This window comes from Pteropus alecto, unplaced genomic scaffold (genome assembly GCF_000325575.1).
Source record: "Pteropus alecto unplaced genomic scaffold, ASM32557v1 scaffold7, whole genome shotgun sequence".
In the NCBI taxonomy this organism is placed as follows: Eukaryota; Metazoa; Chordata; class Mammalia; order Chiroptera; family Pteropodidae; genus Pteropus; species Pteropus alecto.
Window position 1 is genome coordinate 31,195,691 of NW_006494614.1, and position 27,688 is coordinate 31,223,378.

The following is a 27,688-nucleotide window of genomic DNA, read 5'->3' on the forward strand; positions in this document are numbered from 1 at the left end:
AGACCAAGAGTAACTGAGCAAGCATTAACTTATGGAATCTTAATAGTCACCTCATTGCTGAAGTAAAAAGGAAACCAAGAGGAAACTTAATAATATCAAAAGTTATTTTAAAGGGAGTTCACATTGGTTTGAAGAGTACTTTGCTTCACACACAATATCCACCTTTGTAAAGCCCAAGAAACCCATATTTGTAACATACACACATCTTTACAGTTTTCAGGACATAAATCTTTAGAGCAGTATTATTTCTCCACAGATAAAAATTAAAATATTGAAAGTCTTTAGAATAATAATAAAAGAAACCCTCTTGCAAACCAAAGGAAACTTGGAACGTTGTGTTAAGTGCTTATTTAACTATAAAAGGGTCTGTGTGTTGTAATGAATGGAAAACCAATTTTACTGTATTCCATTTGTGAACATCTTGCAGCAACCTATTTCAGTATTAGAAAGATCATATATTAAAAATGATTTCTTCAGTCATCGATGTATACAAGTAAAAATTTAGTTCCTGTTAAATTAACACTTCATTAAAAAATCAAAATAAAAGCTCGACAAATACTTTTTATGTTGTACTCCAGGACAGGAAAAAAAAAATCAAAAATTTGAAGAACAGATTGCCAGTTATGCTATTCCATAACAGTTAAGTTTCTCAGTTCTTTTTTTTTCTTTTTTTTTTTTTTTGCTGAGTTCTCTGTCATTGGAAACATCTTAAACCAATTTCAAGTGCTACACCTGAATAAACATGTTGTAAAAGTGTTTATGTATTGAAGTGGGTCAGTTCAAGGTATGGTATTTGGCTGGAGCTTCTAATTTCTCTTTTTACAGCAAAAGGGCTGCCAGAAGGAGGAAGTCTGAGCTGAATTAATACATTTGTTACAGTGGAAGTAGAATGGAAACTGCTCTGACCACAAATCAAACTGCCTCTTTCACTTATGCCAGTGATAGAGTTTTTCTAAGAAATATAGACTCTGGCATAAAGCCACTGTAAGTTTGCCTTTAAAAGAGAAACCTATATGTTCATTTGTTTAAGGTTTACTGCTTTGATTATTTGTAAGTTCTTTCTTTGGTAGGACTGAGTATAGTGGCATGTGTGAGGTGGATGGCCATTTTAGTAATTGTAGGAACCGAACAAGTTTTCCCAATACATTGTAGAACAATTGTTGAGGACTCCGATGCTGACTGGATTGGTGCACACGTTTTTTTTTTTAACCGATACCTCCACATTTAAAGGACCTCTGTGTCTGTCGCAACAGCTGCACAGCCTCACATGACACAGTCTCATTTTCTGACGGTAGAAGGTCTCTGCACAATACAAGTATACACAAAAGTGTTTATGCTGCCAAAATAAATTTTGTCAAGAGCAAGAGTTTATTTGCTGAAATGCCATTGATGCCGTTTCAGGGACTTGTTTTCCTTTTCTTTCTTCCAAGGTGAGTCAGGTCTTACAATGGACTGAGGTTGCTCCACAGTCTTTACTAAATAAATATTTTAAGAAAACATGCACATCTCTCATGGGGCAAGGCAGAGTCAATCATGCACATATTTCAAACCACATTATATATTACTCTTCAAAGGTTGGTATTTTCTGTATCTAGAGTAGAAACTTTGCATGAATTTTGATTAATTCTCAAAGTTACAATTTAAGATTAAATAGTTCATCCTCTTTGGGTAATTTTCATAGAACTAGATATCAGCCAATGGTTTTCTTTACATATATTATTATATATTTATATTATATATAATGTCCTTTTGAGTGATAATTATTTTAAACTAGAAAATAATAACAAAAGGGAATTGTAAAAAGTGGAAAGTAGTAATACATAATTTCTAGAGTATTTGTGGACTCAAATTAACTAACACATGAGAAATAGTAAAATGCCTAGCACATACACAGCAAATGATCCAAATATATTTGGCATTATTATTACTATTCCAATGGGAGAGGTACTTTATCTATTTTTAGTCTACAGGACACCTGGATTTCTAACTCCTGTATAAATGGGCCCTTCTTCTCTGATACACAACCACACTAATTGGCTCAGAAGGGTATGGGATAGAGCCTGGTTTAGAGACAAAGGTCAGTCTCCAAGCTCATCTGAAATTTTTCTCCTTTCTGAAAATCTCCACGTTTGGTTTGAATTTTCTGAAATCCTTTTAGTAAACATTCCTCAATGGGAGAGGAATTCTGAAATTTTCTTATTTACTTCAAATTATTTCACATTGAGAAAAAAATGGAGCTAACACCAAACCCCAATCACTACGTAGCAGGAGCTTTTAGATTGACCTGCAAAGAGCTTTAAGTAGAGCACAGCTTTGTAAAGTTTGCTGGGCACAGGCCAGAGGTGAAGTGGGAGAGGCTATCAGCGCTAATTAACACTTGAAAGGCTTGAAGTAAGCTGGAGAAAGTAGAAACATCCAGCCAACCATTCAGCTTTTACCACTTAGAGAAAACTTACAGAGAATTTAATGCAGAAGAGCCCATAGCTAATATTTCTGAAATTGTTACATAACGTGCACATTTCCAGGCTGATGATAGTCAAGTCTTCCCATGTATCGTATTGCTGACTTCTAGGTCTGAGAAGTTTGTAGAGGCAGCTGGAGGGTGTTCTGTGGTGGAAGAATAATGCAACCCGAAAAACCAAGCATGGATAATTGTCTGTAATAGTAAACTTTGAATGTTTATAAGAATTTTTGGCCTGAGAAGGAAACATTCCGATAATGTTTTAAAACTTTTTCCTTTTTCAAAGTACCCTCAGGATTCATTCACATCAGGTAAACTTTATCTCTTTTTCATAAACCAAGTGCTTGTGCATTCTGTTCTAGGACGTAGTATCAACGTAAAATCTGCTGGTCTTGTGGGGAGACACGGGCCTCAATCAAAACAACCATTCATGGTGGCTTTCTTCAAGGCAAGTGAGGTACTTCTTCGATCTGTGAGAGCAGCCAACAAACGGAAAAATCAAAACCGCAATAAATCCAACTCTCATCAGGACTCCTCCAGAATGTCCAGTGTTGGAGGTAAGATAAAACCAGAGCAGCAGTTGTGCACAGAGAGTTATGGGGTCACATGTTGCAAATCAAATAGCCACAATAAATTTACCCTCTGTATATATACCTTTATTTGGTTTATTAAATCATCCAACAATGTTTCTAGCATCTCCAGAATGTTTCATCAGCGAATCACTCAGTAATTCTTTTTAAAATAAGTATGGCTTGCCTTCATATGTTGAAAGATTCAGTTCAAATTAAAACCAAGCTGGCAGTAATAAAATTATGAAATGGCTACATCAACAAAGTCTAGCCAAAACTGAACTGTAAAACTGGCTGAGCTGACTTCCCCAGGGCCTCTCAGATGTAAATGGGTAACCAGGTAAATTGAACATAAAAATATTTCTTTAGTACTTAAAACAATACATGTGAATCAGGCAGCTTAATTTTTCTTTTTCTGACAATAGAAACAGAAATTAAGATAATTAAGATAATATTTATATTTTTATTAATTATTTGGAGGGCTATTATCTAGATAATCTGCTTTAAGTATGTGTATATACACACAAGTGTATATAAAATCTAACAGTAAAATATTACAAATGCACGATTGATCTCAATGAGCTTGCAATTTAATCTACTTAAAAAATTTTTTTTTGAATTACAGTTAATATACAATATTACATTAGTTTTAGGTCTACAACCCATCCCTTTAAACCCTTTTCCATCTGGCAAATATCAAAATGTTCTCTGTATCCATGACTTTGTTTCTGTTTTGTTTGTTCATTTATATTGTTTTTTAGATTTCACACATGAGTGAAATCACATGGGATTTGTCTTTGTCTGACTCATTTCACTTAGCATAATACCCTCTAGGTCCACTCATGTTGTTGCGGATGGCAAGATTTCCTTCTTTTTCATGGCTGAGTAATATTCTATTATGTGTATGTACCATTTCTTTATCCATTCATCTACTGACAGACACAGGTTGCTTCCATATCTTGGCTATTGTAAATAATGCTGCAATAAATATATGGACACAGATGTCTTTTAACTGGTAGAAAGGAGATAAAAGTACAGCTGATCTGAATGTATCTAATTGCCAAAATCTGAAGTGATTTAATCATATTATTTATGCCAATAAGTATTTTGGTTTGTCCAGGCTGCAAACAGATTGTCATAAGCCTTTTTTAGATGAAAATGATGGCTATTTTATTCCAAGAAATTATCTTTATTTACAAATAATAAGTCTATTTGAAGGGGAAAACTTACCCTGGAACAGGGGTCCCCAAGCCCCAGGCCAAGGACCGGTACTGGTCCGTGGTCTGTTAGGAACTGTGCTGCACAGTAGAAGGTGAGCAGTAGGCGAGTGAGTGAAGTTTCATCTGAATTTGCAGCTGCTCCCCAGTGCTAGCATCACCGCCTCAGCTCCACCTCAGATCATCAGGCATTAGATTCTCATAGGAGTACCCGTCCCTGGTGCCAAAAAGATTGGGGACTGCTGCCCTAGAACATCCCAACTTAGTGTATCATATTTGTGTATTTGTAAAATATGCATTCTTCCTTGTTAATGGCCACCACATGCAGAGTACTTGGGAGGTAAAATAGATGAGCTGGTAAATAAAACAGACATAATCCTTGCATATGTTTTTTTAGCAAATTAGAATGCTTTGCTCTTCTAAAAAGACACATTCAGACTGTTTGCCATCATTCCTGAAATCTTCATTTTTTGTCCCCAAATCACTTGAAACTGACAAACCATACTGCACTTTCTATTACTCAAACATGTATGAGTGTTAAATAAGAATGATTACAAACAAGGCAAAAACACATAACTGGTTTTTTTGCTATTTATTTGTTTGTTTGTTTGTTTTTGCACCTGGGACTCTCAACAGAAATATTAGATGGAATTCATCGGAATCTTCCTAAAGTATGAAGACCAGAAAAATCATCTTAGAAAGAAGTCTATTTGGTATAGGTAGCAACAGAAGCAGGGGAGATGATTTCTATATGGAATTGCATTATACCCAATTACATGTAACATATAGAGCGGTTTTAAAATAATTTTCCAACAAATAAGTTTAATCATCTTTTTCACTTGAAAGTAAAACATGGTAGTAATGCTCTATTATAAAGCTATTTTATAAAGATTTTCATAAAATATTTAGCTTGGCAAAAATTATAATTGGTAAATATGAAAGATGGAGAAAAATAACTTTCTAAGACCTTTCCTTCTTTGTAAATACTAGCCCATCAAAGTTGTATATTTTTCTTTTCATGCAGAATGGTTCTGAAATTGGTTGAAATGTTTTTAATTTAATATAGCAGACTGTATTAAGTAAAAAGTTTGTTAAACCTTGAATAGATAGTAAATAATTTTTGAGGAAATTACAAAGGGAAAAGCATAAGTTCCATACTTATTATTAGAGCTCCTAACGACTCTGGCAGAGGCGGTGCAGAGACTGAAATCATCAAAGTCCTTTTCCCTATTGGTGAACTCTATTTATCTTCTCTTCCTGACCACAAGTAACAAATGTACTTCTATAACTAGTGATGAATAAAACATATGGAACAGAAATCACATAACTTTTCACCAGTTTCCTAACACTATTTAGAGTACAAAATTATTCTAATATAGACCAATATTTTCTTTTTAGAAAGTTTGTCATTGGCAACCATTTCTGTGAAATATGTCATAGATGGTTTTGGAGCGTTTTCATATTTAGATAAGAAGGATGAAAGTAGCTGGTTTGTGTCTACGAGACTTAACCTTTAAATAGGTAGTAATCAAGCAGATTGGAAAAATCTCATAGAATTTTGCCTAAAAGACAAAGGGGTTTAAGGAAAGGGAATAATACCAGCATAAACACAAAATTTGATACTTAGGATTCTTGAAATACCAGTGAAGTTTTAAAATTATCCAAATATAAATAATAAATACTGTAATAGTACATAGGCTTTTATAGTAAAATACTGTGCAAAGACTCCATGGTTAAAAAAGGAAGATGGGAGGGAGAGTTGTAGTAGATGTTTTCCTGATTGTATTTTTTTTCCAAATCACGTCATCAAATGTTAGTCCAGGTCATTATTGCTGTCTTTATCCCATTTCTTTCACTTCAAAGATTCTTGCCTTCCAATTTCTCAATGCCCTGTATTCTCCCATACTCTTATGGGAGAGGCTAGAACAGTGTCTAGCATAAAACAGGAACCCCCAAATACTCACTGAATCAGTTAATGTGTTGGCTGTATGAGAAAAACTAACTTTCTTTTTCAGGTAAATATACACAGAACCACTGCTCCCAGATTTTCTGTAGAAACTGTCCCTCTTTGTTCCTCTTCAGCTTCTTGTCAAGAGGTTTGAGCAGTCATGTTGTGGAGATAGTGCCGGTTTTACAATGAGGCAGTACAGTGGCTGTTTGTCTGAATTTGGGTGTGGGAGAAGAAAACGGAGGCAATAGCTAAATTTTAAGTAGCCACTCTTTAAGATATAAAGGCACTGGATTGATAAAAATTTAAAGAGCAAGATGCTATTCTAAGGACTATATCAGTTCTGAAAATAATAGAGCTTTAAGAATTTAGAACTAAAAGGGCAAATGGCAAGTACTGGTTCACTGAAGAACTGCTTGGAAAGACTGCTTATTGTATACTTGATACTGGGGATCTTTGAAGGTGAATCATTTTTGGCCCTGCCTGAAACCATGGTGATTTCTTAGGACAAGTCTTTCAAAAAGTCATTAAAATGAAAGCATTCTGCACTTATTTTCAACTCTGATCACTGACTCTTGCCTGCTGAATACAATGTAAAGTAATGCCTCTTGGACAAACATATGAATCGAAACCAGAAAGAACAATTAGTTGGAATTATTCGTTTAGAATGTTTTATATCATATAATTAATATAATTTTAATTATTTAAAAACAATCAAATCATAAGTAAGACTAAAATTCTCTCTTGATCACCTAATCCTTTTGTGACAGATTATCTTAATACAAACATCTACAGGCTACATGTACTTCCAGATCTTTTCCTCTATACATAAGTCTCTTTTAGATACTATATTTTCATTATGCATTTTTAATTACATGAAGGATATGTTTTATCTATTTTAAAGACTGTCTTTTAGAGCACTTTTCGGTTTACAACAAAATTGAGAGGAAGGCAGAGCTTCCCCGTGTACTCCTTGTCCCCACTCATGCGTAGTCTCCCCTGTCAACATCTCTCACTGGAATGGTACATGTGTTACGAAGATGAACCTGCATTGACACATCACAGTCACCCAAAGTCTATAGTTTACATCAAGGTTCACTCTTAGTGTTATACATTCTTTGTCTGGACAAATGTATAATGACATATATCCATTCCTATAATATCATATGGTGTATTTTCACTGCTCTAAAAATCCTGTGTCCTACTCATCCCTCCCTCCCCATAGCAACCACCTATCTATTTATTCTCTCCACAATTTTGCCCTTTTTGAAATATGATATAGTTGTTTTTATGTAATTTATAACAATTGTCTCAGCCGACTTTCAAATTGGTGACGTCATTCTTTTAACTGCTGCAATATATTCAATAGTGCTTATATCAGAGTTTATTTAATCATGTCACTCTTAAAAGACATTTTGGTTGTTTCTAAATTGGAGTTCTCAAAATCAATGCTGCAGTGCAAATCCCATAAGGCGACATATATAAAATGTTTCTAATCCACATGATTTCTACAGTAATTAACACTAAAATTTGGTATCTGTACACTGAGTCGTGCAAAATTTTAGGACTCTCTCCTAAGGCAATAATTATTTTGATGCATATAATATCTAGCTATCCCACTCTATCCATCCATCTATCTATCTATCATCTATCTATCTATCTATCTATCTATCTATCTATCTATCATCTATCTATCCATCCATCCATCCATCCATCTAACTATCTATCTATTATCTGTCACCTATCCACTTATCTCTCTTTATCTATATATCATTCTGTCATTTAATCTGGGTCTGCTACTTACTAGTTGTAAAATCTTGGACAAGATATGTCACCTCTCTCCGCCACTGTCTCTTCATTGGTAAAGTGAGAATGTTAATAATATCTGCCTCATAGGGTAAGATTATATGAATTGTGAGAATTAAAAGAGTTAATATATATAAAGAACTGAGAAGAGTGGCACATGCTTATTATAGTGTTAGCCATTATCATTGTTCTTTTTTAAATGACTTCATATGGTTTGGTTTTTCAGAACTGGTACATAAAGAATTCAGACTCTTACATCAGAGAAAACTAGAAATTGCCTCTCTCTTTTTAATAAGTATCCATATGCCCTGATACTTTATTGGGATTTATTGGCCTTTGAGACTTCATAAGCAAAAGGGATTTTAGAGTCCTTAAGTTACTTTGGCCAATCCACCTAAGCAATTAATTATATAATAGTAAAAATAAACTTGCCAGTAGACATTAATGGAGTGTGTCTGTATCATCTCTGTCTAAAGAGAATCCACAGAAAGACTATAACTAGGCATAATTTATTATAAAATAATATGTATTCAATATTAAATAAGCACATTATGTGACAAGTACAGTATTAACTATATGTTCATAAAAGATGGATAGCATAAAGACCTTGCTTTCTTAAAAAATCACTTTCATAGACAAGGCATGTACATTAGTAATTACCGAGAGCTTAATTTTATTAGAGTAGGTATAAGGTAGTATGAGAATAGTAAGGATAGAGAATCTAAGCAGTGCCTAGGTATACCCCAAAAGACTTCATGAAGGACTTATATGAGAAAGAATAGACATTTTTCAGAAATAGAAAGGAGGATGAAGCTATTTCAGATTGATGCATGTAGTTATAGAGCCAAGTGCCAGTGTCAAATGGCTGGACATGCAAGTACTCATGTGAGAGGAGTGTGATATCAGCTAGAAAAATTTGCAGGAACCAAGTCATAAAGAGTAGTATGTGATAGTAAGGAGCTATGCTGTCTTCATAAAGGCAATTAGGAAAAGGAAAGTCATAATCAGATATGCATTTTAAAAATTTAAATTTGGCATCAGAGCGAAGGATGGAATGCCAAGGGAGGAAACTGAAAGCCCAAATATGATTAGGAGGCTAGTTCAATGCCCCAAGCAATAAAGATTATAGATTGAAAAGAGTAGAAGTGGAAACCAAAACATGTGGGATGAGGCCAACTGGGGCTGGGTGAAATGGAACTCTTGAGTTAGGAGTGTTGAAAATTAGTGGAAGGTGCAGGAAAAGAGGTGGATATGAGCCCAAATTGCTAGATGAAGCATACGACTTGACAGTGCCATAAAAAACAAAGAAAGAGAAAAATGTCAAGGATAGAGCCTCCAGTGGGAGCTTCAATATCAAGTATAGACTGTGGAGAAAGAGCAATTCTATGAAAGAGACAAAAGGCTGATAGTCAGAGATATAGAAGAGTAGGGATAAAATGTTATCCTAGGATGAAGTTGTCAGAAGAGGATGTTGAGGTTGTATGAGGTAACCGAGAGTACAGAGGGCTTCCAACAGGTTAACTAGTCTAGATATGAGTCAGTTTAGTGGGGTTTTGTGCACCAGTTTAATGAAGGATATGAAGGAGAAAAAGAAATCAAGAAACTTACTAGATTTTCTGGCTTGGGCCATGAGATGATTGGTGATCCTGTTGACTAAAATAGTAAGCATCAAAGAAGTGTGAGGTCAGAAGTAAAAATAGTAAGTAGGAGGCGTCTCAGAAACTTGCATTTAGAGATTTCTGCCAGGCAGTTTGAAACTCAGTTTTGTGGACAGGTTTTTATGTCAATAAGCTCTAAGGTGAGAATGTTTTTGGATCATCCACATAGATGCTTTGCTAAGCAGAATTAAGCAAACACACCAGACAGTTGTTATTTTGTGGTCTATGTTTTGCATCACACATTCGTACAGAGACTAACACAGTTATCCATACACAAATAAATATCACTAATTCCTACTGGATTTTGCAAAATTCGAGTGAGGAGTTCACTGGATATGGAAGATGGTGATTAAACCAAAGAAGCTATAACATTTTGAAGTCTGTCATCTTTAGGGGCAATTATTACTTTGTGTTTATCATGACTTTATCTCCAAGGCCAAATCAAAATTTACATTATTCGACTGTAGCATCATTTCTGCTTTTTTACTTCTTATACCTTTATTCATTTGTCATTTCCATTTTCTATAAATTAATTGAAATCCTGACTCTTTTATGACGTTTTCCCTTTGGGAACTAAGCGTGAAAATATTAATATCTTCTCTTTCACTTTGAAACACAGCATTTCATCATGTTTGGCTTGTTTAAGCTGTTGATGTGCTTAAATGTTAAATTATATTTTGAATTGTTTTCATTTACAGATTTATCAATATTTTGTCCCTTAAAGAAACTAATAATAGATTAAAAAAGAAACCCATATTGGAATACAGAGTTTTTTGGATTTGATTTTCTTTTGTACCCTTCATAGCTAGACTAGCCCATGTTTATTTGGTTGTTTCGTCAGGGACTAGTAGACTGACCATTGAAGCCCTATGTAGATCTCAGAATTTATTTTAACCACATTTAATGTCCATGTGTTTTATTTTGTTTTTTGAAATATTTTTTTCTAAGGCAAAATAATTTTAAAATATAAAGCTGAGAAAAAAATCGAATTTGCTTTCTTTTCAGAAATTGACCATAAAAATAATTGGCATGAAGTATTTAACAATATTTTCAATATGTTGGCACTGGTTTCCCAATATTATTACCATTAAGAGACAAAATGGAGAAACGCTGTATTTATGATACCTATGCTGTGGTTCAGGGATGTTAGGATACTTCTCTAGTGTCGGCACGACTCCTCATTTGCGCATAGGTTCATCAACAGTAGAATTATGTCCATTTTATTTTGATATCTCAAGGGCGGTCAATCAATATTTTTGAACGATATAAATCTAATTTCCCTACCCTTCCTCCCACAGTTTATTCAGCCAACTATTTATAGTAAACCTAACTGCAGACTTTGCTGGTTTGGATACAACATTTACTTCACTCAGTATCCATTAATTTTTATTTCTGACAGAATAAGCATATGGTCCTAACGCTCTATGAAATCAGATTCTTGGAACCAGATTCTGTTATAAATTTCATTGCTCGGTACCTTTATGTGATGTTACATTATATACATCACTTAGCCTGCACGAAGAGCTGCATAGATGGAACAGATATATTTTTACTTTTAAGTTTTACTTTCTTTTTTTATAAATATGGAATTCAAATAACCATATACATATTTTATGGCTTTTCACATATACTTGTGTGTGTTATTGGCTACAATATATTTATTCATATTCAATGTTTTCAATTAAGACGAGGATAAAAGAATAAATATTCCCCTTATTGTCTGATGCAGGAGTTGGCAAAGTGAGTCCTGAGAGCCAAATTCAGCCCATTGCCTGTTTCTGTTTAGCCCAATAGCTAAGGATGTTTTTTACATTTTTAAATGTTTAAAAAAGACTCAAAAGAAGAATATTTTGTTTCATGTAGAAATCACATAAAAATCAAATTTTAGTATTCGTAAGTTAAGTTTTATTGGAATATAGCCACATCCATTCATTTACATATTGTCTATGGCTGCTTTTGTATTATAGTTGAAAGTTGAATTAAGAAAGACCCCTTAGCCTAAAATATTTACTATCTGTCTTTTTAAAGAAAAAGTTTGCTGACTCCTGGCCTAATGCATAGCTGACTTTTTAAAATTTCTAGATATCAAGTAGTTTATGCAAACAAACTACTACCATAATCAATTTTTCCTTTTCCCTAAAAATTATAGAGGGAACCTACCATTTCATGTTATTGTACTTAGCGTCACAGTGCACTTGTCCACTATCTAAACAAAGTTAACCTGTGCAATTCTCATAAAGGGAAATGTTTACCCAAAGAGTGCCGAGTTTCAAATAAATCTTTTCCTCCATCTTCTGTCATTATTGACATATTTAATTTGTTTTAATGAAGGTAATTGCATAGTGGGAATAACTCTGATCTAGAGGGAAAAATGTCTCTGAATTCAAAATTTAATTATTATCTTATTTTGTAGACTGACATTAAATAAATGAATAGTTGAAGTAACTGTGAAAGGCAGATGACAGGGTCCAATGAGACAGGCTCCTTGGATCTTTGATGTGTCTACATTTTTATTAGAGGTTGAGGATAATTAAACTGGAAGGTGATACCTTAAGACAGACTGCTCTGCATAGTAAACCAACTACATTGATTTTCCAGAGACAACTGTCAGAGTAAATGTAGCATTTATTTCTGGAAGAAAAACTTAACTGTCTTCTTTGAAAATAAATTATTTTGCTGACTCTCTTACCCTAAATGTTTCCTTCATTCATATTTCGTATTGAAAATGATCAAAATGGGTTAGCTTTTAAAAATTGGTATAAAGTGTGAACAAACTTCAAATAAAACAATACAGGAAGGTTTTCTGTAAAGTTCTGTGTTTATTTGGTGCTTTATTCTGCAAGCAAGATTAGAGCTCTCCATTTATCCTTAACTCTTTTAAACAATATAAAAGGTTATGAGTTTTTCAGGTTATAGTCCAAAATATGTAATGGAAATAACGTATTTCCTTTGCTTCAAATCATTTGCAGAACACTCTGAGAAATTTATTTATTAATGCCTCAAATATTTGAGTACTTACTGCATGCCATGTACTGTTCCTGACACTTGAAAAGCAAACAGAACCAAACAAGAATTTTACCCTTGTGGAGTTGACATTTTAGTAGGAAGAAACAGACAAGAACCCATGTACATAATAAATGAGTAAATGGCATAGTGTATTAAAAATGATAAATGAAATGGGAAAAAATCAGAGCAAAGGGAAGGAGATGAGAAATATTGGAGCGAGAGTAGTGATCTTGGGGTAATCAATGAAGGCCTCGTTGACAAGATGCTGCCTAAGTGAAGAATCGAACAAGCTGTATTAGTTATATAGATATCCAAGGGAAGAGCATTTCAGGGAGAAGGAATAGTGAGATTGAAGGCCCTTAGGTGGAGGGAAGCTGACCTGTGTGCAAAACAACAAGGTGGTATCATGGCCGGAGTGGCATGAAGGAGAGGAAGAGTAGTAAGAAATGAGTCAGAGAGGTAATGGAGCCAAATCATATAGTCTTGTAAGCCAATGTGGAAATATTTCATTCTCATGGATATGGGAAATCATCATGGGACACTTTGCTGGGGAGTGATGAAATTCAATTGACTTATTTAAAAGTATATTTGGCTGCTTTGTTTTAAGAGAGCCAGGCAGAAGCAGGGAGAATATTAATGAAGATATTGCAATAATTCAGGTGAGAGATGATAGTGGCTTGGATGAGGACCAGTTGTGAAGGTAGTCAGAGTGGGTGTCTTTTGGACATATTTGAAGGAAAAATGTACAGGATTTCCTAGAAAATTGAATTTGAGAGTGAGAGAGAAGAAAAAAGAAGTATGTTTTGACTCCAAATCATTTGTTGATTTTTTAATTTAAAAAATGTATAAAACTGGTATAATATTTATAATTTGAAGTCAGGCATAATTTTCTCAGGATGCTTTGACTATTTGGGGTCTTTTGTGATTCCATATAAATCTGATGTTTTATTCTATTTCTTTTTAAAAAATGCCATTGGGGTTTTGATGGGGATTGCATTAAATCTATATTTTGCTTTGGGTAATCTGACCATTTTAACTATGTTGACTCTTCCAATCCATGAACAAAGACTATCTTTTCATATTTTTGTGTCTTCTTCTAGTTCTTTTATTAATGTCTTACAGTTTTCAGTGTATTGGTCCTTCACATACTTTGTTAAGTTAATTTCTACATATTTTATTCGTTTTATTGCAATTGCAAAAGAAATTGCTTTTTTATTTATTTTTCTGAAATTTCATTTTTAGTATATATAGGAATGCAATGGATTTTTATATGTCGATTTTGTATCCTGCAGCTTTATTCTATTTGTTTTTTTTTTTTTTTTTTGATGGAGTTTTTAGGTTTTACTAAATAAGGAATCGTGTCATCTGCAAAAATGACAATTTGACTTCATTTCCATCTTGGATACCTTTGATTTCTTTCTCTTTCTTTATTGCTCTAGCCAAGACTTCCAATACTATAGTGAATAAAAGTGGTGAGACTGAGCATCCTGTCTTTTCCTGATCTTAGAGGAAAAGATTTCAGTTTTTCATTATTAAGTATATTAGCAGAAGGTTTGTCATATATGACCTTTATTATATTGAGATATTTCCCTTCTATACCCATTCTGTTAAGTGTCTTAATCATAAATGGATGCTGTATTTTGTCAAATGCTTTCCCCGCATCTATTGATATAATTATATGATGTTTATCCTTTATTTTGGGGAAGAAAAAGAATCCTCACACACTACGGGTGGAAATGTAAATTGGTACAGCCACTATAAAAAACAATTTCCTCAAAAATTTAAGAATAGAATTACCATATGACCCAGCAATCAATCTTCTGAGTATCTACACAAAAATTTGAAAACATTTATTCGTAAAAATAGATGTACCCCAATATTTATTGCAGCACTATTCATGGTGGCCAAGACATGGAAACAACTAAAGTGTCCTTCATCAGATGATTGGATAAAGATGTGGTACATATATACAAAGAAATATTACTCAGACATAAGAAAATATGAAATACTGCCATTTATGACAACATGGATGGATCTTGAGATGACCATGCTAAGCAAAATAAATCAGAGAGAAAAACTTGAGAACTATATGATTTCATTCATATGTGGGATATAAAACTGAAAGCAACAAATGAACAAGACAAACAAACAGAGACTCATGGATACAGACAATAGCTTAGTGGTTACCAGAGGGGAAGGGGGAATGTATATAAGGGCAAAGGGCATCAAATACATGGTTACAAAAGGAAATTTGACTTTAGGTGGTGAACACAATTTACTATATATAGATGATGTATTATAGAATTGTATACTTGAAACCTATATAATATTATTAACCAATGTTACCCCAATAAATTTAACTTAAAGCCAAAAAATATTATGTCAACATTTACTATGTATAAATATATGAAGTGCCACTATAGCGTGTATAAATTAATGAATAAACATTCAGTGAGCAGCTAGCGTTCAATGAATTGCAGGCATCAGGCTGTGAATCATTACATGGGGGAGGGGTAGATCTAACAAAATTCTTATTAGAACCTCAAAAAGTAAATGGTATTGTCTACCTTTTACAGAATAAGAAACTCATAACAAGTGACTTGTCTGATGTTCACATGGTTAGTAAGTTGCTCTAGCTTTAAGATCAAAATCATATTTTATAACTTTAAATACAGCCTCTTTTTTATCGGTAACCTCACAAAAGAAATATTAGTATACCCAATAAGCTGCCATTTGTTTAAAATCTGATTTTTATTTTCAGATTATAATACAAGTGAACAAAAACAAGCCTGTAAGAAGCATGAACTTTATGTGAGTTTCCGGGATCTGGGATGGCAGGTAAGGATGGTCAGTCATTTTAACTGTTTCTTTCTACTTTATGATAAATCCCGAGTTACTTGTAATCTTTGTTAGTAATTTTTCTAATACAGTAAGTAATGATTTTTAACATGTTTATTCAGTACATGGATTGTCCACATCATTTTAGTTTTCCCATTATCGTTCACCATTGAAACATAATTTTTAGGTTTTACAGTTAAAAAACAATTTTGAAGAAATGTAACCCTATATTTAGAAAGTAAAAAAAGTGCTGTTGTTTAAATAGCCCCAATTTTTAATTTTAGTACTTCTTTCAGATTAATATCATATTAATTTAATATTTTCAGAAGTAATATTAATGCAAACATTTTCAAATTTATGATAAACCTTTAATATTATTAAATCATTCAATAATTTTACATTTGGGCCAAGTTGTAGCTCTCTGGGAAAAAAATTAAGGCACCCATTACATGTGCCAGTTTTTTAGCTTTCTAAAATCTTTCATGTAGAGTTTTCAAGAATTCACTCCAATTCATTTCTTCTAAAGAAATTAAAGTTAATGCATGAATGAAAAGAAACCAGCACAAGGAACAAATAATAAAGATTTAGGAGGTTATTAAGATTCTAAAACCAGAAATGAGTTATTAAGAAGTAATGAGAATTATCTCGTTTATTCCATTTTTTTTTTTTCTGGTTCACTTGAACTTTCCAGAGTTCATCATTTCCTGTTTAAAGAATATTTAGAATGCTATTTTGTGATTTTGGTGTTATTCATGAATGCATAGATTAATACATACTATAAATATTATACATAACAACCTATTGGGAGAAATTAAAGAGGACAATTTCTTGAGAAAATATTTATACTTTTGTTGTAATCTTCGACTTAAAAATAAATTGAGGGTTTTAGGGAGGCTATCTTTTTTAGACTAATTGTTAGACCAAGAAGAGAAAAAAAACCTGTCCAGATTAAATATATTTGAATATTTTTAAGAATTTTTTTGATAATATTACCTTCTTCTTCTTCTTCTTCTTCTTCTTCTTCTTCTTCTTCTTCTTCTTCTTCTTCTTCTTCTTCTTCTTCTTCTTCTTCTCCTCCTCCTCCTCCTCCTCCTCCTCCTCCTGCTGCTGCTGCTTCTTCGTCGTCGTCGTCGTCTTCTTCTTCTTCTAGCTCCTCTTCTTCTTCTTCTTCTTCTTCTTCTTCTTCTTCTTCTTCTTCTTCTTCTTCTTCTTCTTCTCCTCCTCCTCCTCCTCTTCCTCCTTCTTCTTTTTTCTTCTTTCTTCTTTTTTTTTTTTGTGCATTTTAGGACTGGATTATAGCACCAGAAGGATATGCTGCATTTTATTGTGATGGAGAATGTTCTTTTCCACTCAATGCCCATATGAATGCTACTAACCATGCCATAGTTCAAACTCTGGTATGTTTTGTTTTTATAGGATTAGAAATGGTTTACGGTGTAAGAATCATATAAAGTTATTTTAAAGGAAAGCACCCATTTATAGTTATCAATGCATTATCTTCTCAAACTCCTTTGGTATGTTTTAGAGCCAAAGTAACACACAAATTATAAGAATAGTCAGGAAATTCACCCTGATTTAAAGGATAATCCTCATTCCAGAATGGGGAAGGATTTAGCTAGGAGAATTAGAGTAATGATACGATGTGGTTATTCTACCCTGATTTTTCTGCTATGTAATTTGACTGACCACACGGATTCACAGCAGCTCTTTGTAACCTAGCAATTCATTAGTAATTATTGCAAAATCATTGAATAATAGCTGTACTGAATTTAATATGAAGGCTTTTACTCTAATTATTTAGGAATTTTTCATAACACTGTGGCATTATGAGAGTTCTTCAATGTAGAATATAAGTAGAAGACTCATTTCTGTTTTTTGCTACCTTTTTTTTGGTAATATTTAAGGTGGAAGTTAATCTTCATTTTTTTCCTTTCCACACTCAGGAATTTAGTAGTAATTTAATCTGTAAGAACCTAGGCTTATTTTTGTGAAAAAGATACGAAATGTTGATTTCATGATCTCTAAATGGTTGTACTGTATTTAATGAGCTCATGAAACCTTCGAAGAGTTTGATGTATCTGCCTTATGGTGTGTGACGTTGATGTGGCAGAGGGACGATCTCTGAAAGACTGACAGGCTCTTGGAAGGTGCAATAGATTATGTGATATAATTCCAAGTTAATGTTTGAGTTAATATAAAAATTTTAACAATATGTAATTAGGAGGGAAGGAAGGGAACAAATTATTTTAGACTCCAGACTTAATAATGGAATGGAGTTATCTGGTGGATGGCAGTAAAAGAGCAGTAACTATTAGAAAAAAAAAAAAAATCTATCTTTGAGACAAACGCTTGTTTATGACCAAAAAAAAAAAAAAGTAACTATTTGAATTTGTAAAGAGTTGAATCTTCAGGTTACTTTTTTTTTTTCACTTAATTTAAAATTTAAAGCTGATGGAAAGGGTATCTCAGTTTTCTTTTGAGTAAGGAATAGCATATATACATATGTACATATAAATATATATGTATATATGTTGATAGAGTAAATTGTTGAATGACTTGATGTTTTGCTGGCAACTTCACTGACTTCACAGATGTTACAGAAGAGGTAGAAACCAAAGACACATCTATAACAACTAGAGCATGGGCATTGTCAAAAACTTTGAAAATAACTTTGGTGTAAGAAAAACAGAGAGATAAAAACAAATAAACATTTTGAAAAGTAATCATTTATAAATCTTATTCTTTTTCTGAGTCATGACGAATGAAATTGCCTACTTCTAAGCCATATACAAAGTATAAATTCTTGGGGTCATTTTAAAGTTTGATATAACTTCATCTTTGCTGTCTGTAAAGACTTATCTTTTTGATATAGGGTATCATTTCTGGAGCATGAAGAGAAGGTATGCTTTGCAAAGATGGGTGTATTCAAACTTCCACTACTAAAAAAAAAAAAAATCTCTAGGAAATCTAGCCTTTTATCCTTGTCTATGATAATTCAGATTGCTAAAAGCTGGTCTAGAGAGTAATGCTGCTCTATTATGCCTTGACATGATCACTGTCTTTCTGTAGGGTCACAGAGGAATAGCCACTATTAGCTTATAGAAAAATGCCACTTGATTTCTCAAAAAATTCTTTGCCTCTTTACTGTCATTCCAATGACTCAGAAAGTAGACTTGCTTCCTGAGGTACATATCTAATGTATCAAACTTTCTTTCAGGCTAAGTAATGCTTAATCATTGAAAAACTCTGTAAAATACTACCTCTTTATCTCATTTTTTTTCTTTTTTTCTTATAAATATATAATTACATGTTGTCAGCTTTTAGGGCTGTAGTCTAGAAGGCGGTGTGGAAAAACAAACATTCAAAAAAATCTGACATGCACTTTGAACAAGATCCTGCTCTGCATCTCTATCCAGGGATGTGGGACATAAGTCATCACAAAACTTGAAGTGTACATAGGAAGTTTGATTTTTTTTTCCTGGCATTGTGCACTCACTGTGTTTGTTCTTTGAAGGTCATGAAACAAGAAGACAGGCATGCTTGTTGTTAAAGGAAAGCATGTTTGTGACTAATATGCTTGAGATACATTCAAGAACAACCCATTTTTTTAAGAGCAACTGCTTCATGAGGCTGCCAAGGCTGTTAAAAGCAGGTTATCAATCATGTATGTGTGGGTTATGGAAGATAAAACTGATGAGGGACATAAGCTGCATCTGAAATTTGTAGAAACTATCCAACTTTTAGTTTCGTGAGGTCTTAGGAAATTTCAAATTCATGTCAGATCACCTCATTTTTCCTGCTGTTTCTGTCCACATGCAGTGCTCTTATATCATTTCAGCCAGGACATTGTGCAGCCAAACTCTAAGAGGCTATATTCAGTTTTTGTAGATCCCTTAGGACTCATCAGTGGAACTTCCCATAATCTCCTTTGGGGGAAGGACTAGGGTAGATGGGTAGGAAAGGGGGAACCATGTTCTGGTTCTTTGCTCAATTATTGCAGATCATAGGCAGACTACCAGTCTGATCAAAATGAGAATAAACCCTTTACTTAAGCATTTCACTTCCCAGGTACAGCCACCTTTTTAGGCTTATAGAGGGGATGGATATACATTTTGTAAAATATCTAGGCTCCTTACTTCTGACTTAGCTTAGCCTGACTTTGGCACTTGTCTAGGGGAGAAAGAAAATAAATAGATATTAAACTCTAGCTAATCTGCTAAAAAGTTCTTTAAAGGATTAAAATCATTGCTTTAAATATTGGATTATACCTGGAGTTTATTTTGTTGTGATTTTTTAAAGCTTCCTTTACTATTGAAAATTGAGTTGGCATAACTTCTATGACTTATTGTTTATTCTTTAAAAAATAATTCTTAGATCCAAATCTTTCTATGGTCCAATTGTGTGGCTTTATTGATTTGCATTTATAACTTCTGTATTTCTCATGAAGTAAATAGGAGTCATTTTAAGCAAAAGCAACTCAGGGCTAGTTGCCATGTTCTTTCCCCTAGGAAAATTTCCACTGAATATTCCACAGAGAAAGTTTTCCTTATTTGGTAGAACATTTTTCAAGGCCTCAACACATAGTTAGAACTGCTGGGTTGATTCTAGGTGTTAATATACTTTAGAATGCATCCTTCACGACCCCCTCACCCCCACTACCTCAGCCACTGAATGTAAAGAAGAGAATGGTGATCAGCTTCAGGGTGTGTCTGGCTGTGAGTGGTAAATAAGCACATTATTTTAAAGCTGCAGAGAAAATGTCTACCTTATTTCTTAAAAAAAAACAAAACAAAATAAAACATTTTTTTCTTTCCCAGGTTCATCTGATGTTTCCTGACCACGTACCAAAGCCTTGTTGTGCTCCAACCAAGTTAAATGCCATCTCTGTGCTATATTTTGATGACAGCTCCAATGTCATATTGAAAAAATACAGAAATATGGTAGTGCGCTCATGTGGCTGCCACTAATATTAAATAATAATGGTAATAAGAAAAAGATCTGTATTAAAGTTTATGACTACAATAAAAAAGTATGCTTTGAGACAAAAGGAAAATTTTGTAAAATTAGTCTGGTTCATTTCATCCCTCTACCTATGTACAATATCATGTATATAGTCACGTTTATTTATTTGAAGGTATATATTCCCCATTATGGATGCCTTATCAATAAAATCTACTTTATAGTTCACTACATTATACAATAGATTGCCCAGTCTAACTTTCAATGGAATATGCTAAGTTCGATTGAATTCCATTTCCACATTTTTTCTAATGCAATTTTTTAATATAATTTTCTGAAATTTGACAGAACTCCTTTGACTGTTAAATATTGTTGAAGGAAATTGAATGCATTTGGTTATGTTGTGCCAATGAAAACCATGGTAGAATATTTATTTAGAAATAAAACTTAAAAAAATAACAACCCAAACAAAAATGCTTGGATAAACACAATTTTTCTTTTAGAGTTTCTGCTTCATTAGGCAAAGTAAAATGTTGAACTGGATTTGAATAAATAAACAGTAGGCAGAACATAGAATCTGAAAGGTTGCACATAATTGTTATAACTGTTTGCTTTAACAGAATTGGTGTAACTGTAGGAGCATGTTCCTTCTTGGCTTGAGGATTGTAGATTCTGCAAAGAGCTCAAAGCTTCAGGAATTCTGTGGAGACAGGCTTGAACCTGTGTCCATAACTTTCCAAGTTAACACTAAAAAATTGTAGTACAACCTTCTTACCTCAAATAAATCATGTCTGCCTATTATCTAGAACACTGCTGCTGTAGATTTTTTTTTCTGACTTAAAAGGAGTCCAAAATAAGGAAACATTTACATGTGCTCCACTTCCCTCTCCACAAACAAAAGTCATTGTATGCATAAAATATACTGGAGCAAAGATGCCGACAGAGCCATTTTCTTTAGCTTTCCTTTATAACTGAGTCTACTGATTGATATGATGCAAGGGATTTTATTTAGCGTAAAGCACTAAAACTAAACTGGAGGAAATTACCAAAAATCCCAGAATGGCTTTGACAGAATTGCCATTTAGAATGAACAGCTGAAATCCATTTTTCATATCTTTGAGAATGAGCTCAACGAAAACCTTAGTTTGTAAGGGGATTTTATAAACCCTCCTCGAAGCACAAATAATTCCAAATGGGAAGGTTCTGTTGTATGTATATGCATGTGTGTTCTTCCCTCTAAAATTAATTTTCTCTCTCTGTTTCTCCCTCTGCCTTCTAAGGCTTTCTTTAACATACACTGATTTGTTGAAGAATAACATTTAGATGCATACCTTGCTATTTATGGTGGTTCCATGGTTAGGCCTATTTATAGTTCATCTAAAATATCCATAAAGCACCATTTATTAATCATCCTTTTGGATCTTTCAAATAAAACATATCATAAATAGCTTCAAAAATGTTATGGGTTTGTTTGTAATTCAGGTATATTGCAATGTTATTCTAAAATACAGTTTATCTTTAAAAAATTGATAATAACTATATCGGGGGTACATTAAGTAATATATTTTTGAATTAATAGTATACAATTGTAAGAATAAGAAACAGAAGTCTATTATATTATTCTTTAAATGTGCTGTTTAAATATATTTCTATATTTTAAACTACATTAAACTTGTGATGTTAGTTTCGATTGTGCTTCCTGATTTGACTCTTTATTTAAGAGGGATACTAAATGTGTCATAAACTGAGACTATAAGCATATCAGGTATAAAATGTTTGTTGATTAGATGATTCTTTATGTCTTTAATTGTCAAAACTAGTTTATTTTTGTATTATAATAAATAACTCACTGTTAATGGACAAAGCAAAAATCCATAAAATAAATATTTTCTTCATCTGTTTAAACAACAAAAAAAATTTTTAATAGCAAAAAAATGATTAGAATGAGAAAAACCTCCCTGTTCTCTTTTATTTAAGGAGAGATTATTGGCATCAGTATTTTCACAGTTTCTCTCTCTCTCTCTCTCTCTCTCTCTCCCCCACCCCGCCCCTCAATTCATTGAAACCATAAGCTCCATATGTCCAGTTACATTATTCTAAACTATTATAGTAAATTTTTAGTATTACTTTGGTTTTACTCAAGTTAGAAATCAATAATTTGGTCTATTTTAACAGGATCCAGTCTCCTCAGGTCTTTTTAGCTAGTTATAAATTGACTTGTTAGTTGTGTGTTTGTTTTTTATTTTTCTGCTTTATGTGTATTTTTGCTTTGTAATGTGGCCCTAATCTTTTCTGAAAATAGAAGGGTATAAATCACAAATACTCAAGTTCTTTAAAACTAAGGCAAAAATAAATGGCTACATTGAACTAAAGAAATAAGAAAAATATAAGAAATAAAATCCAAAATTAATTTTTTCTCAAGTAAGGAACTGTCATTTTATAATCCCTGTATCACCATCATCGAATCTGAGCCAGAGTCTCCTGGCTACTATACAGTCTGGCAAATATCATCTCCCAAGACATTTACAATGAATAATTAGCTCATGCTGCAGCTCCATTCAAGGCAGAAGAAACCCTCATTCCCAAATACAAGTCACTGTCTCATAACCACTCAGCGAAATGCTCAATCTATCATCCAATTTCCATCTCAGATTACATCCTTTCCTGTTTTCTCTTTGCTTTTTTTTTGAGGGGGGGTGGCTAGAACTTTTTAAAGTTTAAAGTAAGATGCCTTTCTCAATAAAATTATACATTGCTAAATATATATCTATACATCTGTAGTCTATCAAGTTTAGTTAAGATTATAACTGACGAGAATATAGGAAATGTAACAATCAATGCCAGTATTCTTATTTGGGTAGAAAAGTGACACCATATCCAAGTTAGCAATTTAAAAAGTGTAAAGGTTCTGCAAAAATTACCTCAAAGTCCATTGTACTATTTGTTAAGATTGTTTGAAAGATGAGGATTTCAAAGACAGAAGAAACCAGACTAGATATAGCCTTTAACAATGAGAAAGACATTTTAGAAATTTTATGCACTTTAACCTTTGTTTACTAGTTTCATAGCTAGCTAGCCTCAAGATCAATGTATGTATACAAGGGGAAAAGGATGGGTAGATGCATGATGGCCTCAGATTTTGCAAATTAAAGATAGGAAGATGAGAGATGTAATACTGCATAAAACAGCTTCAAGATTTAACCAGTCTGGAAACAGGACCTAATCTGATGGTGTAGTTAAGTGTGAACATTTTCCCCCAGTTCACTGTGGCTACTACTACATGGTGAAATATAATAGGACTTACTTAAAAAGCTGGACTCTGTCTATTTCCATGCAGGTACTTATAGAAAAAGCTCAAACTGGGACAATAATTAGAACTCTCTACCTTGAACCACAAGACCAATAAGATGTCTTGGATTATATATCTTAATCCTTCTTCAATGAAACACACACAGGAGTGCGCACGCACACACACACACACACACACACGTACATATTATAAATAAGTATATTGTATGTGTTTTAAAGAAGAATTAAAACATGAATATGAAATATTTTAAATGGACCACTAGAACCTCTGGGAAGGAAAAATCTAAAACTTAATTCAAACTTTATGGGATGTGTTAAATAGATGTCACTGATGAGAAAAAAAATAGTGAGCTGCAAGATAGATCTGAAAAAATTATCCAGAAGGCAGCAATGAGACATACAAAGTGATGGAAAATCTAAAAGAATTTGAAGTACGTGGAGTTCAAAGGGAATTCTAATGTCTATTTAATCAGTATTCCAGAGACTTCAGGACATTTTGGGGGCTAACAGCTGACCTCTCAATCAAGGTTGATTTCTCAACTTGGAAGTCAGTCAAAAGGTAATTACTGCCTTCAAATTGCTAAGGAAAAATAACTGGCATTTAGAATTCTGTATCCAGCAAAACTATTTAAAAAGTAGGAAAAAATAAAAATATTTTTAGGAAAATACAACTGATAGTTTATCATCAAGAGCAAAGCCATTGCTTAAGATTATATCTCAGGAAGACAGAAAATTAACCCTACAAGGAAATGTTACAAAAATGATGAGTAAGGAAATGGTAAACATGAGGGTAGACATAAATAACAATGTGTAATAATTGTTTTGAAAAAGCAAAAGAAAGTTAAATAGCATTAAATAGAGTTAAATATAGTAAAATACAGTACAACCATAGAATGTTTGATAGAAAGTGATGCTTGGAAATATAGGTTTTGCATTTTAACCCTTTTCCCATTCAGGAAAAAAAGTACAGCTCACTGCCAGCGTTAACTTAATTTTACCTAAACATACTCGTTGAGGCTGAAGCTAATCTGACTGGTTTTCAATGTAAAAATAAAAAAAAAGAACTTGTCTCTAATTTTAATGTAACAGAAATGTATACATAAATCAGATTCATCAAATCAATCTTTGTCTAATAACTGTTCGAGATCAATGTTAACATCACTCATCGGAATACTGTGTTTTCTAGGATTTGATGTATTCAGCGATCAAGAATTACTAAATTTTGTAAACGGAAATACCACTACTAAAAACAGAATGCTATAAATAATATGATGTCATTTTTTCCAAAGATTATTGATATACTAGAGCGATGGGAAAATAATAAAAGTGAGAGATTTTGTGGCAAACTTTGGGAGTAAGGTTAGGACTGTAGTCGCGAGTTATCTTGGGGTAAATCCTGCAGCTACAAGTCCCGCCAGCGAGTATTCTTGGGGCAAACGGGAGATGGGTTAATTGATGACAATGATTAAATTAGACTCAACCTTAGAACACAAAATAGTATGAGTATTTTAAACCAAGGTTGGCAAAGGTTTTCTCTAAAGGACATGATAGTAAATATTTTAGACTCTGTGTTTCTGTCACAACTACTCAACTCTGCAGCTGTAGTGTAAAAGCAGCCATAGACAATACATACATTAATATGTGTAACTCTATTCTAATAAAATCTTATTTACAAAAACTGCTGGTGGCTGGGATTTGGCCCATAGGCTGTAGTTTGCTGACTCCTTTAGAGGGAATAATTGCAACGTGGTAAAATGCAATCAATTCATCAAGATTAAAAGGGAAAGGGATAAAAGAAACATAACAAAGGGGGAATATTGCCTATAATAATATAATAGAACTAAATCTAGACATTGTCATCTAATATTAAATATAAATGAAAAGATCACTTACTGAATTGGATTTAAAATAATTTTAATGATTAGCTAAATTCTGTTTAAAAGAGGAACACCTACAACTAAAAACATAGGAAGGTTGAAAGTAAAATAAAGGTAAAATATAAACCAAGATTAAACCCATCATAGGAAAACTGGGTTAATCATATTAATAAAATGTATTTATATTTTAACACAAAAGAATCATTGTGAAAGAAATGAGGTTCAAACATATTGATGAAACTTAATTACTATTCTAAGCTTATATAAGACATAGTATTCTATGTCAGAACTATATAAAGTAAAAATTGATAGAACTTCAAGGAGAGATTAAAAGCGTACAATTTTGGTGAGAAGTTTTAGGAAACCTCTCTTATTAATTGATTAAGAGAAAAAATCAGAATTGAGCAGATGTACCCACTTAACAAACATGAGTTAATAGTCATGTATACAGCACTGAGGAATATACATTATTTTCCAGCAAATATAGGAAATGTATGAAAATTGATCTTTTCAACCAACTTCAAAAAATAAGTTTGTGAAACCAAAACCATGTTTTTTGACAAGAATATGTGAGTATATTGAACAATGTATGTCTTCTTTGTCTTTCTTCTTCAAGATGTGCAAGTAAAAAATGAAGACTATGTCCTTTAGAAAGATGCATCTGTGAATATAGACTGTTTTCTTTTTGAATTGTTGCCTATTCAATGTTTGGCCTATCTCTCATATAAACGTTTCTAAATGGCTTTTAAATTACCTGTTTAAAATTAATAACAAAACAGGATTTTATTTTGGTATATAGTGTTATTCTCTTAATGTTATTAAGACTAGTGATTTGAAAACTAATAGTCTTACAGATGAAAGTTCGCAATATTTTACTCAGTATATGTTGATGTTAGCAAGCCTTTCTGAGGTGTTCTACTTAGGAAATTAAAAGTTCTATATAAGAGGACAAGCAATTCTCCAAAGATGTTATGATGAAAAGGAGAAATATTTTTTAAAATCTTGGCTATTGAACATAATGGGCCCAGTGAAATCTCATTTCACACTAACCACCTAGGCCTATTACTAAGTGAAAATAAAGTGCTTTCTGTATCCTCCACACATAAATACAGCTCCTGGGCCTTGGTAACATTTTTCCACTCTCTAAGAATACCCTCTCTAAATTCTGCCTGCTGATCTTCTACTGATTCCTACTTTCTTCAAAAAGACCGAATACTCCAGACAGGATGTGTTTTACCGATTAATAAACCACTGCCACTCTCTTGCTTCTGGGAAGTGCATCACATTATGCCAGTTGCTATAGGTATTGGGAAAAAATCTTCCTTTACATTGTAAGATAAAAAATTCCTACCATGTTCACTCATTTATTAATTCCTTAAAAATTATTATAAAGGTATTCTCAGAGTTGTTTTATAAATAATTTGAAAATGAATACAAAGTAGCTTAATTTATTATTTTGATAAAAAATAAACAGTGGGTATAAAAGAAATATTGTTAAAATTGAGTGTGTGAGGGACTAACTTCTCAATTTTTTTCTAACTTCCTAATTTTAAAACAAATGTTCTCAAAGTATATTTCACTTTTTAAGGCATTATAATCTGCATTTTATTAAGTTTTTTTTCTGAGGTTTTATTTTATTGTCTTGTTTGAAACATATGCCTTTGTTTCTTCTTTTTGTTTGACTCTCTGTATTGGTTTCTACGCATTAGATAAAAGTCTTCTGCCAGTCTTGAAGGACTGGCCTTGTATAGGAGATGAACATTATTGTTCAACCCTGCTCTAGTTCTTGATTGTCTCTCAAACCTTTGTGATTGTCCAAATAATTTATTTTAATAGCTCCCTGTTGCTGAGGGTGTGCCAAGACCAGTCAGTGTCCCAAAGGGAAGAATTTTAGTCAGTACCTAGATTCAGTCTGATTGGAAACCAGACCCTCAGACAGCAGTTTTTAAATAATGCAAACATATACAGTCCTCTGGGACTGCAAACGTAAGCCCCAGTGGCCACCGGAGCCAGGTAATATAGAGGTGTCACCTGAAAATA

At 33.0% G+C, this 27,688-nt stretch overlaps 1 protein-coding gene across 3 annotated transcripts in view; it reads left to right on the forward strand.

Annotated features, from left to right (window-relative positions):
- BMP5 (bone morphogenetic protein 5) overlaps positions 1–22,330 on the forward strand; it is a 112,517-nt gene extending 90,187 nt beyond the window's left edge. Inside the window, exons 4-7 of one of the 3 annotated variants that reach the window (XM_006926422.2) lie at positions 2,824–3,018; positions 15,427–15,503; positions 16,790–16,900; positions 20,321–22,330. In XM_006926422.2, the coding sequence (XP_006926484.1) occupies positions 2,824–3,018; positions 15,427–15,503; positions 16,790–16,900; positions 20,321–20,470 (533 nt within the window). In that variant the 3' untranslated portion in view covers positions 20,471–22,330. The remainder of the gene's footprint in view (positions 1–2,823; positions 3,019–15,426; positions 15,504–16,789; positions 16,901–20,320) is intronic. The other 2 variants (XM_006926423.2, XM_025042796.1) reach the window with 2 other exon arrangements.
- Positions 22,331–27,688: the final 5,358 nt, after the last annotated feature.